At 37.2% G+C, this 12514-nt stretch overlaps 1 protein-coding gene across 1 annotated transcript in view; it reads left to right on the plus strand.

Moving 5' to 3' along the window:
* Window positions 1–1378: 1378 nt before the first annotated feature.
* chd1 (chromodomain helicase DNA binding protein 1) overlaps window positions 1379–12514 on the plus strand; it is a 40726-nt gene continuing 29590 nt past the window's right edge. Inside the window, exons 1-7 of the mRNA XM_057818373.1 lie at window positions 1379–1494; window positions 5052–5253; window positions 5419–5535; window positions 5627–5823; window positions 7639–7910; window positions 7972–8197; window positions 8365–8465. Coding sequence (XP_057674356.1) covers window positions 1442–1494; window positions 5052–5253; window positions 5419–5535; window positions 5627–5823; window positions 7639–7910; window positions 7972–8197; window positions 8365–8465 — 1168 coding nt within the window. The 5' untranslated portion in view covers window positions 1379–1441. The remainder of the gene's footprint in view (window positions 1495–5051; window positions 5254–5418; window positions 5536–5626; window positions 5824–7638; window positions 7911–7971; window positions 8198–8364; window positions 8466–12514) is intronic.

The following is a 12514-nucleotide window of genomic DNA, read 5'->3' on the forward strand; positions in this document are numbered from 1 at the left end:
GTAAATATGTCAAAGTGCAATGCTAGTCCGTTAGTAAATGTAGCTAGCGGCTGCCTGATGTAAACAGCTTTTCCAGTGAAAATTCTTGTGAATAAATGCTTAAATCCCCTAATTCTTTATATATATGGACGTAAAACTGTTTCAATTCTTGGTTAAAAGCAAAGGAAAAAAATGCAGTTAGCATTTATTTTCCGTAAATATGTTGAAGTACAATGCAAGTCTGTTAGTGAATGTAGCTAGCGGCTGCCTGATGTAAACAGAGCTTTTCTGATAAAAATTCTTGTGAATAGATGCTTAAATCCCCAAATTCTTTATAGATACGTCGCGATTCTTGGTTAAAAGAAAAAAACATGCAGTTAGCATTTATTTTACGTAAATATGTCGAAGTGCAATGCTTGTCTGTTCGTGAATGTAGCTAGCGGCCGCCTGTTGTGAACAGAGCTTTTCCGGTGAATGATGATGTGGGCTGCCTCCTACTTGAATGCGAGGCGCAGTGCGTGTTCGATCTGATCGTTGATATATTATGAAGTCTATGGAGCTACATAAGTTAATTTTTTTTTGATGCATTCGAAATTTAGTTTAGAGGTATATTTATCTGTTTTTTTGTGGGAATATGTGTTTGAACCATTTGGTAAGAGTGTTGTTTAAAAAAAAGAAAAAGAACATTTGCATTTTATAGCATTTAAGCTCGCGGATTTTGGTTATGTAAGTCAATTGTTCTTTTGTTGTACTTAAATCCTCTATCAACATTTTTTTATACCGTTTGAGGCTCAGCTCAGGTATCTAACTTTTTTTTTTGTTCCTTATCCGATTAATCGATTATTCGAACTAGCTAGCTCATCGATTAATCGACTACTGAAATAATCGATAGCTGCATCCCTACATTGGTTAGAGATGTAAAAATGAATGATGATGAAACAAGCATTTAATGCCACTGCCTAAATCACGAGTTTGCCAAATCTGATTAAATCTACATTTTTGCAGAAACCTTGTCTCATGAACATGCAATTAATTGCTTGAACGATCTGAATCCTGACCGTGACGGGTGCAAACTAATAATAGATTTGCATAAAACTCCTTGGAAAGCAAGAATAAGATAATTCACTTTGTCACACCCATGAAAGATTTGGAAATCCTATGAACTCGTGATCTTGAACGCTGAAATCAAGGAGCAATTCCAGTTTTGTCGGAACTGCAATATTAAACTAACAGAAATTTAAAAAAAAAATAAGATTCACTCTGTGAGTCAGCTGCGGCTTCAGTACTATTCTGAATAGTCAGTGTTAAAAAGTGGTGGAAAAAGACCGCGTTGATGAAAACTCATCTTTACATTTTGCAATAAGCATATAATAATGTACATTTCAATCTTGCGTTTCAGTTTGACCACGTTGACCACAAGATTAGAGGTGGTGTGGGGGAAGTCTGCATTCTAGACTGCAGGATGGCAGGACGCAGTGAGGATGAAAGTGTTAGCAACAGCAGTGGCGAATCAAGGTAAGTCAAACTACATAAATTGAGTCCAAGTGACTTTTGTGGTCTGTCGTACTATTTTCGCTTTAATACAGTAAATTCTCAAGCCCCGTTCAGACATGCTCTGAAGTCCGATAGTGTTCTACTATTTATCTGGTACGCGGTCCTGTGTGAGCGCAATTTGCTGGCTCGGTTGACTCAAAAATTAGCCAGAAATGTATCGGTTTGCAACTAGGCATGTGCCGGTAAGAGATTCTGACGGTATGATAGCCTTAAGCCAAAATATCACGGTATTGCAATTACAGCTCTAAAATGTGTTACTTTGAGATATCTGCTTTAAAAATTGAACAAGAATTGTATTTTTCAAAGCATATTAGCAAATTAAAACATAAGTATAATGTTAAAATAAATTTAAAAAATAACTGAAATATTCAAAATAAAATTAACATAAATGCAGTCCTTTATGTGAGCGTAAACCCACAGCCACAGCTCAAGATTATTACCATCAGAACAAAAATATTGAAATATTTTCCATAAAAGCACGTGTGTATGACTCGCATCATATTTACATTATACGCACACTCTTTCCCAACACAGTTGTCAGAGAGAAAAAACACGTTTTACCACCGCTAGACACACTAAACACACTGGAGTTAAATCATGTAGCTAGTGAGAAACGTTCATGATAGTGTTTACTAGACGTTTGCAAATTACCGGTTTAAAGTATACCGTGGATTGAAAATGTCACGGTTTCAAAACCGCAAAAATTTTCCATCATACCGTCCCTAAGTTATTAGCTTTTTTTTTTTTTTTTTTTTTTGGCCCAAAAATGCATGGAGAAATCCCTGCCTTGCATCTGCAAGGCTCAACACTCCCTCACCGGTTGTTGCTCAGTTTCAGTGAGTCAGCTGTGCTGGACAATTCCTGGAGGAGGTGAAACTCCTGAACTTCCCCCCCCCCATTGAAGAAAATGAAATCGCCGGTATGGTAATACTTCGGCTACAGAAAAGTTACAGACGGCCGCGGCTTAGAGGAGGAAGGCCAACCAACGTAAAACATGTTTGCGGAGGGTGGCTGATGAGGAGGCAATATCTCCAGTATGATTTCGCATTTATACAAAATGAAAGGACTGCCTTTTTTCAAATTGTATTTTTGAAAATTTTTTGTTTTGTTTTTTGTTTTATTTAACATTATACTTATGTTCCAATTTGCTAATGTTTTGAAAAACAAAAATCGTATTCAATGGAACAAAAACATTGTTTTTTTTTTTAACCCAGATTTATCAAAGTAACACATTTTAGAGCTGTAATTGCAATTAGGGCTGCAGCTATCGATTATTTTAGTAGTCGATTAATCAATGAACTAGTTTGTTCGAATAATCGAGTAATCGGATAAGGAACATAAAAAATACGTTAGCTGAGCCTTAGACGGTATAAAAAATTAACAAATAAGGATCTATGTACAACAAATGAACAATTGGCTAACTTACATAGCAAATATATAGCTTAAATGCTATAAAATACTAACATTTTTTAATGGGCTTAACAAATGGTTCAGCCACATATTACCACAAAAATTGGCTAAAAATACCTTAAAACTAAATTACGAATGCATTAAAAGTCACATTAGCTCTAACAAAACTTAGCTTATGTTGGCCTTAACAGGGAGCAGCTGGATTCAGCCATGTGAAATGAGGCAGACAAGAGGGCTGTGTATCCACCAAATCAATAAAACTAAATGCAAACACTTTCAAAACAAACCATTAAAATGTCACTTTAATTAAACGAATACTCGAAGCAGCAAAATGTAATTCGACTTTTTTTTTTTTTTTCCTAATCGAATACTCGAGTTAATCGATTAATCGTTGCAGCACTAATTGCAATACCGTGAAACCGTGATATTTTGGCTAAAGGTTATCGTACCGTCAGAATATCATACCGGCACATGACTGGTGTTTACTAACTTTTAATTTTGTATAAATGCGAAATCATATTGGAGGTATTGCCTCCACAGCAGACACCCTCCACAAACATGTTTTACATGTCGGTTGGCCCGTTTCCTTTATGCCGCGGCCGTCTGTATCTTTTCTGTAGCCGAAGTATTCCCATACCAGCGATTTCGTTTTCTCAGATGGGGGAGGGGGGGGAGTTCTGGAGTTTCACCTCCTCCAGACATCGTGTAGCACAGCTGAATCACTGACACTGAGCAACAACCGGTTGGGGAGGGATTTTTCCATGCATTTTAGGGACATAAAAAATAGCTAATACCGTAGGGATGGTATGACGGAAAATTTTTGCAGTTTTGAAACCGTGATATTTTCATACCACAAGATACCTTGAAAACGGTAATCAGCACATGTCTATTTTAGTGCTGCAACGATTAATCGATTAACTCGAGTAATTGATTAGAGAAAAAAGATTCAAATTTTGCTGCTTCGAGTATTCGTTTAATTTAAGTGGCGTTTTAATGGTTTATTTTGAAAGTGTTTGCATTTAGTTTTATTGATTTGGGTGGATACACTGCCTTCCAGTCTGCCTCATTTTATCATGGCTGAATCCAGGTGCTCCCTGTTAAGTCAACATAAGCTACGTTTTTGTTTGAGCTGATGTTTTTTTTTAATGCATTCGTTATTTAATTTATAAGTATTTTTAGCCTTTTTTGTGGGAATATGAGTCTGAACCATTTGTTAAGACCATTGTAAAAAAAAAAATAAAAAAAGTTCGCATTTTATAGCATTTAAACGAGCAGACTTTTGCTATGTAAGTTAGCCAATTGTCCTTTTGTTGTAGATAGATCCTCATTTATTTATGTTTTATACCGTTTGAGGCTCAGCTCTGGTAATTTAATTTTTCATATTCCTTATCTGATTACTCGATTATTCGAACTAATGGTTCATCAATTAATCGACTACTAAAATAATCGATAGAAGCAGCCCTAGTCTATTTGCAACCACCTCACAAGTCCGGTACCTTGCCGTGTCGCCATATGTCTGGATTCAGCAGGTAATGTTCCACTTCAGAGTGCAGAGGTTGATGACGAAGCTATCACGTGACTACACTATACTACACTACAGGCAGTAAACCTATTGACTATATAGATAGCAAACAAGATCTGACAACCTTTCACCGATTTTTTTAGTGATTTCTTGGGAAGAGACTTAGCGTTTGAATGGGACCGCGAGGGACACTGTAGCAGAGCAACGGCAGTACAAGTGTTTATAGCGTTTTTTTTTTTTTTTGGTTTGTTTTTTAAATAAACGTTGTGATTGAGAATGTGTCGTTGTGCAGTCTGGTCTCTTACAAATGAAAGGGTCAAATTACTCGGGTAAGCATCGGTCCATTTCCCTGTCTGATAGGCATGAATCAGGTAGATTGTGGGTCACATCACACCGTAATGTTATGGTTTATTATGTCTGAACCAGCCTTCATTGTCAGTTACTGCACGACAGTATGCCCCATACTGTGCCTCAACATTGTGAAACTATAAGTCAAGTTCTCCAGTTTTACACAACAGTGTCCTAAGATTCTCACTAGCTCTGTGTGACATTTACATGTTTTCTTTTTCCTATTCAAATTTAACAGCAATTCAGATGATGAATCCGGTTCTGGATCGGCATCTGGATCCGGCTCAGGTTCCAGTTCAAGTTCCTCAAGCAGCAGTAGCCAGTCGGGGAGCAGCGACTCAGGAAGTGGCTCAGACTCTGGCAGTCAATCAGAATCTGAGACGGAGAAATCCAAGGAAAAAATTGATCCTCCAAATAAGTCAAACATTGATGGCGCGGAGGTACAGTTTTATTTCAATTTGTATCTGTATTGTATTAATTTTAAAACCGAATTGTCTATAAACTTAGAGCTGTTTTTAGCGCACATCTTGCTGTTTCATTTCATCACATAATGCCCAACTATTGTTGTTGAACATTTAACTTTTCTTTCTAATGACTAAATGCAGTTTTGGAAGTCCAACCCAAGTATCCTAGCAGTCCAACGATCTGCTATGCTCAGGAAACAACAGCTCCAGCAGCACCAACAGCAGAGACAAAGCTCTTCAAACAGTGGATCTGATGAGGTGATGTGGTGTAACGGCTTATTGTTAACTTATCGTGGATTAGAACTCTCCAAATATTTACGAGTAAGTTATTATTGTGAAATTATCCCAGGACTCATCAAGTAGCGATGAATCTGACTCTTCAAGTGGATCCAAAAGGAGAAGAAATTCAGGCTCCTCTGACTCCGGATCAGGCTCTGGATCAGGAAGTGGATCTGGATCAGACTCCTCTGATGAGAACAATAGTCATGAAACCGTCTCAGACTATGAGCCCAGTCAAACAACAAAAAACAGAAAGCCTCCAACTAAGTAAGTAGATGTGACCTGTGAATTGTAAATACAGTAGATGGTTGCATTATCTCTTCGAGTGACTACATTCTATCTTTATGAAATAAATATATGCTAATTTGAATGTTAATTCAACTGAACAAACAGAAACCTAGTTTTACGCACTAGACACAAGAGTTTTGTCAACTAAGGCTAGGTTCATACTGCAGGTCTTAATGCACAATTCCGATTTTTTTGTCATATTGTTTTTTTGGTGTGCCCGTTTAGTATGCCTTTGTCCATTGAGCCCGTTCAAGTATTTTGCATGCGCAAATAATTCGCAGTACGACACGTGCTGAGCAAACTGACCCACATGGGCAGATGCATCAAAACAAATGACTACACATGCTGTCCGTACATCATTCCAGGGTGATCATATTTTGATTTGCCAAAAAACACAAATAACAGACATTAATATTCCCTGTTTAGTCTTATATTCAAAGTTTATATGGATTGATAGAACGCAGGCACGCACTGTGCGTCATTTTGCCCCGACTCAGCAATGTAAGCAAGTTTGAAATATTGATTATTGGGCGCACAGAAAAAAGCCCACCTCCTGCGTAAAAACCTAGTTCAAGCTAGGCGCTAAAGCTAATGCACAGCTACATCGCTGCCATCCTGCCTGCCTCTCTTGCTCTTTGCTGACGTAATTGCTGCATGAATTGCGATTTGGGAGACTTGACAGTTCAGACCACCGCCACATTCTTGAAAAATGTGTCCCTAAAATTTTTTAGCCCAGATTAAACCACATACGAAAGTGACTCAGATCGGATTTGAAATGTTCCACCGTTATGCGATTTGTTCCGTTCAGACTATCAAGTTAATGCCTCACTCGAGTCTGAAAAACATGAAAAAATTGGATTCATGCATTAAGACCTGCGGTCTGAACCTAGCCTGAATCAGTTCCATCTTTGTTGTCAACCGAATTTCTGAAATGTTCACCTATTACAGACTTTAATGAGCTTCGGGGGTCTGCATTTGTTGTAGTAATAACCACGCCATCCACTGGTTTGAGTTGTTGAGCAGAACTAGTAATGGTTTGTTTTGAAAGTTTAGTTTCATTGATTTGGGTAGATACACTGCCCTCAAGTGGCAACAGTCAATATGACATACCTCATTTCACATGGCTGAATCCTGCTGCTCCCTGTGAAGACCAACATAAGCCAAGTTTTTGTTTGAGCTAATGTTTTTTAATGCATTCGTAATTTAGTTTATTGGTATATTTAGCCGTTTGTGGGAATATGTGTTTGAACCATTTTTAAGAATATTGTTTAAAAAAAAAAAAAAAATTAAGATAGCATTTGTAGAATTTAAGCTAGCAGGATTTTGCTATGTAAGTTAGCCAATTGTTCTTTTGTACATAGATCCTCATTTTTTTAATACAGTTTGAGGCTCAGCTCAGGTATTTTAATTTATGTTCCTTAGCCAATTATTCGAACTAACTAGTTAATCAATTAATCGACTACTAAAACAATTGATAGCTGCAGCCCTAAAATGGATTATCATCTGATTTGTGTGATGTTTGTATTATGAAATGAAAAAGGTGATTCAATTTTGAGGTAAAAAGGTCAAAGGTCACAGAGGTCAGAGAATGAATGTCTCAATAAATTGATACCCAATTAGCCTATTTAACTTAAATTTGTAGGTTAGGTGATATGTTAAGAAAAGTAAGAAGTCACAAATATGGCTTTTTTTTTAAATCAAAATATTTTTGTCCCGGATGTAGACAGTTTACAATTTTTTTTAATTTTAAACTTTCGTAGTGTCCAAGTCCATATTTTTGTTATCTTTTGTCAGAATGAATTTTCGAAACGGCAAGAAGAGCAGCTCCCAGAAAAAGAAAACCCAGAAATGTTCATCTTCTGAGGACGAGGAGAACTATAAGAAGGTCGTCGCCGCTGGTCCACGACGGCAGGCCACAGTCAACATCAGCTATAAGGAAGACGAGGAGTTGAAAACAGACTCGGATGACCTTGTGGAAGTTCTTGGGGAAGATGTCCCTCAACCGGAGGAAGATGAGTTTGAAACACTGGAGAGAGTGATGGACAGCAGATTCGGAAGAAAAAGGGGTAAGAATAACGTTGACCTTTGCACTTTCCTAAAAACTAATGTTTAATATCATTTAAACAGCTGTGGGAAGTGTGACTACTGTATACGCAGTAGAAGCAGATGGAGACCCAAATGCGAACTTCAATTCAAATAAGGAGGCAGGAGAAATCCAGTACCTTATAAAGTGGAAGAACTGGGCCCACATTCATAACACTTGGGAAACAGAAGAGACCCTTAAGTTGCAAAATGTCAGGGGTATGAAGAAACTGGACAATTTTAAGAAGAAGGATCAGGAGAAAAAGAAATGGTAAGAACAGCATTTTGTACTCGTATTCTGCGTGTGATCTTGCACTAAAAGTCAGGTGTCTCTAGTGGATTTGATTTTGTTCTCACAAAAATAGCTTTGTTTTTGAGCAGAGTGAATCTTAGGAATTATGACCATAGTTCTTACATGATTTTATCCTTTATCGCCAGGTTAAAGGCAGCCTCACCTGAGGATATTGAGTATTTCAATTGTCAAGAAGAACTAATTGATGACCTGCACTCTCAGTACCAACTTGTGGAGAGGATCATAGGTAAGCTTTCAATGTAATTTGTTTATTAGGTTAAGGCCTAGTCTGTCAATGTGGCGGCCGCCATATGTAAACAGAGCTTTTTTCGGGGGAAAATTGTTGTAAATAAATTAGGGCTGTCAAACGATTAAAATTTTTAATCGGGTTAATTACAGCTTAAAAATTAATTAATCGCAATTAATCGCAATTCAAACCATCTATAAAATATGCCATATTTTTCTGTAAATTATTGTTGGAATGGAAAGATATGACACAACATGGATATACACATTCAACATATGATACATAAAGACTGTATTTGTTTATTATAACAATAAATCAACAAGATGGCATTAACATTATTAACATTCTGTTAAAGCGATCCATGGATAGAGGGACTTGTAGTTCTTAAAAGAAAAATGTTAGTACAAGTTATAGAAATTTTATATTAAAACCCCTCTTAATGTTTTTGTTTTAATAAAATTTGTAAAATTTTCAATCAAAAAATAAACTAGTAGCCCGCCGTTGTTGATGTCAATAATTACTTACACAATGCTCATGGCTGCTGAAGCCTATAAAATCAGTCGCACCCAAGTGCCAGCAGAGGGCGGCAAAACTCCATAAAACACAAGTGAGCATTTCACTGTACTGTCATTTAAATATGACTGAGCGGGGCATCTGCGTTAATTGCGTCAAATATTTTAACGTGATTTATTTAAAAAATTAACGCCCGTTAACGCGATAATTTTGACACCCCTAAAATAAATGCTTAAAGAGTATTAAAACACCTGGGGAAATGCCAATATTCCATCATATATCCATAAACGCATGCCTTTTGGATTCATATCATGCCACTTCGTGTAATTGCACACATCGCAACACTAAGAAAATGATAGAAATTTGCGTCGATTGTCAATCTAAAATGACCGGCACCCGAGATCTCGGAAATCTAGCATATTGTGTGCGTGACGTCACGACTAGTGCTTGGGTCCTGACAAAGTACTGAATGGCGGCGATTAGGCATGTGCCGGTATGAGATTTTGACGGTACGATAACCGTGAGCAAAAATATAGCGGTTTCACGGTATCACGGTATTGCAATTATAGCTCCCAAATTTTGAGATGTATGGGTTTAAAAAAAAAAAAAAAAAAATTCCATTGAACAGGTTTTTTTTTTTTTTCAGAACATATTTGCAAATTGGAACATGAATATAATGTGAAAATAAATTAATGTGAAAATAAATAAATTAACAAAAACTAACAAATATTTTATATAAAATTAAAATAAATAGAACCTAGACTATACCCACAGCCAGAGCTCAAGTTGCTCAATAATAGAGCAAGAACAAAATAATTGCTATAAAAAAGTAAGAACACTTCTAAATAAAATTAAAAATATATACCGTATGACTTTTTTTGAGGGGGAGAAGCTGAAGTTTCGCCATTTTCAGCCACTGTGTCAACTCTCTTCTACACGATGTCATGCCTTTGTGTTAAAAAGAACAACGAATTCATAAGTTAATAAGTTAGTTAAAAATGTGTAAGTTAGTTTTATAAGTTAGTTAAAATGTAAATATTGTTGAGGTTTCAAGGTTTCATTTAAAACAAAAAGTGAGGAGTGAGACCTCCTTTCGCAATTAGCGATCTTTGACGCGATCCTTTTTTTTCTCCCCCCTTCATTCAAGCTTGTTTCTCACTCAGCGGCTGTGAGACATAAAACGTCGACCAAGCTGCTCTCCCAGCTTAGCCTAGGCTAACATTAGTCTTTGTAAGTTTTAGTTAGTTTGTATATTGAATTTGAAAGGAAAATGTATGTTTTGTTTTTGGCGACCTTTTTCATGGTGCTACTGCTATCCTGTTGAACCTACTCACATGTGGAAAAATACAATTGTATAACGTTTTAAATGTATTCATTTGTATATTTCACCACGATTTGAGGTCAATAAATTGAAGAAAAGTACGCCTTGTGTTTCGAGGGTTGGTTTTTGGGTTTGCTGGCTGTTTAGCAGAATAGCGTTACTGACACTCACGGCAATAAACGGGAAGGGTGAGCGCTGCCGCACCAAGCCACTTCGGCTGCATTTTGGCACATGAAAAATAGTGAATACCATACTAAGGTATGACGGAAAATTTTAGTGGTTTTGAAACCGCGACGTTTTCACACCACGGTAAACCGTGAAACCGATAACCGGCACATGTCTAGCGGCGATGATAGCGGACAATTTTGTTTCTAGTTGCAGCAATGAGTCCGACGTAACGAACGTTCTTCTAATGGTGACGAGGAGAGTTATGAACCTTTCTTTGGTATTTTGGGTTATCAATTTGAGCCCAAACAAAAGCAAATGCGGCCTAATGAAATGATCATTGAGGGGAGCAATCACACTGATGAAACACCGGCAACAGATCGTGTGGGAAACACCGAATGGTTTGTTTTGCATTTCTTTTTGTGAAGCTGATACACCGTGACCGCAAAATAAAGTAATGTATAGAATAATTATCATTTATTGTGCTATCATAGGTTTTCGCTCTGCCAACAGACACAAATATGAATGGGATTAGAGGATTTGTTGTATATATTTTACGAGCGATAATTCATACATGTGTCCAGTCCTATACCCAATGCGTGATATGTTTTTTTATTTTCAAAGAGTACTCACTCTGGCCATCTCGAGCTTGGCTACTCCCCTCCCTTGCTTTGCCTGGGGTGGTGGGGTGGTCTCATCAGTGCCAGTCATCGTCCTCTTTCTTGATATCTCGGGACATTTAGGTGGCTGTGCGTGTATGGTGGGCAACGCATCTGCTTTCAGCAGCAATTTCTTAGCAAAACCTGATTTCATTTGTCCGTAGTTTGAATAGCTTTCAGTTGTAAAATACGCACCACACAAAACCGTGCCGGAGGCTGGGTCTGCAAAATTAGCCCTCTTTGCATGGACGAACTTTACTCATTGTCTGCGTAGTCCAGCTCTTTTTCTCTAGTTCGGGAACTCATGGGTACTACATTGCGACAAATGGCTATTTGTAAACCACATAGCATGACAGGTGTGAACCATATAGGGATTTTTTGATAAAACACAAACACAACTCTCTCGTCAATAAACAACGATGGCACCTGCCTCGACCTTTTGTTTCCTGGCTGTGACGTCACAGCCCCATTCAGCTGTTTCCGGGCTACATTCGGAAATGTTCGTAATTTTCGATAATTGGTCATTAATGTGATTTATTTTTTTGTTAACTTTATCGATATTTGTTATCTTGCCACATAACTGTTCTATTGACATCTCAGAGCCCCTTAATATTATAATTCTCTTTAAATCCCTAAATTCTTTATAGATATGGATGTAAAACAGTCTTGATTCTTAGTTTAAAAAAAAAAAAAAAAGTACAGGTACCATTTATTTTACGTAAATATTGCTAAATGGTGCACTGAAAGTCGAATCTGACCAGTCAATATCATTTTGAAGTCTATGATACGTACCCCAAAAGGTTATCAATATGCTCCCCACCAAGAATCGAAATACTGTTTTAAAAATACTGTTTGAAAAATAAAATGAACCAACAGGTTGCTACCAAAATTTTCTACTAGAATATTGTCTGTTAACTCATTAGCTGCCATTGACTGTGCTGGACGTCCAATCCATTTTGACTGAGAGGGGATGAATGAACATGGGTCACTTCCTGTCAATTTTGGGGACATTTACGGATCACTTCTTGTTGATTTTGAGTCGCTTCGTATTCATTTTGGAACATAACCTCCAGTTCAGTAACCCAAAAATAAATAGCAAATTACCTGAAATGCCCCAAAATTAACTCGACGGCCGTTGTTGACGGCAATAGATGTCCATCCCGTTCGAAGTGTCAAGGATGGCAGCCAATCACCCTCCTAGCTCAAATAAATTGGACATCTACTTGTGATCAACACATTAAAATTCTCATCAGAAGGATTAAAAGTTTTTGTTTTTATTAGTTGTAGATTATTGTATGATTTCCTGACCGATGTATTGGTAATTGTTGTATCGCCATACCGTGATCATATTTTTAGATAAATATAGGAAATTTCTTCAAACTTTCATTTTT

This window comes from Corythoichthys intestinalis, chromosome 17, assembly GCF_030265065.1.
Source record: "Corythoichthys intestinalis isolate RoL2023-P3 chromosome 17, ASM3026506v1, whole genome shotgun sequence".
NCBI classification, from domain to species: Eukaryota; Metazoa; Chordata; class Actinopteri; order Syngnathiformes; family Syngnathidae; genus Corythoichthys; species Corythoichthys intestinalis.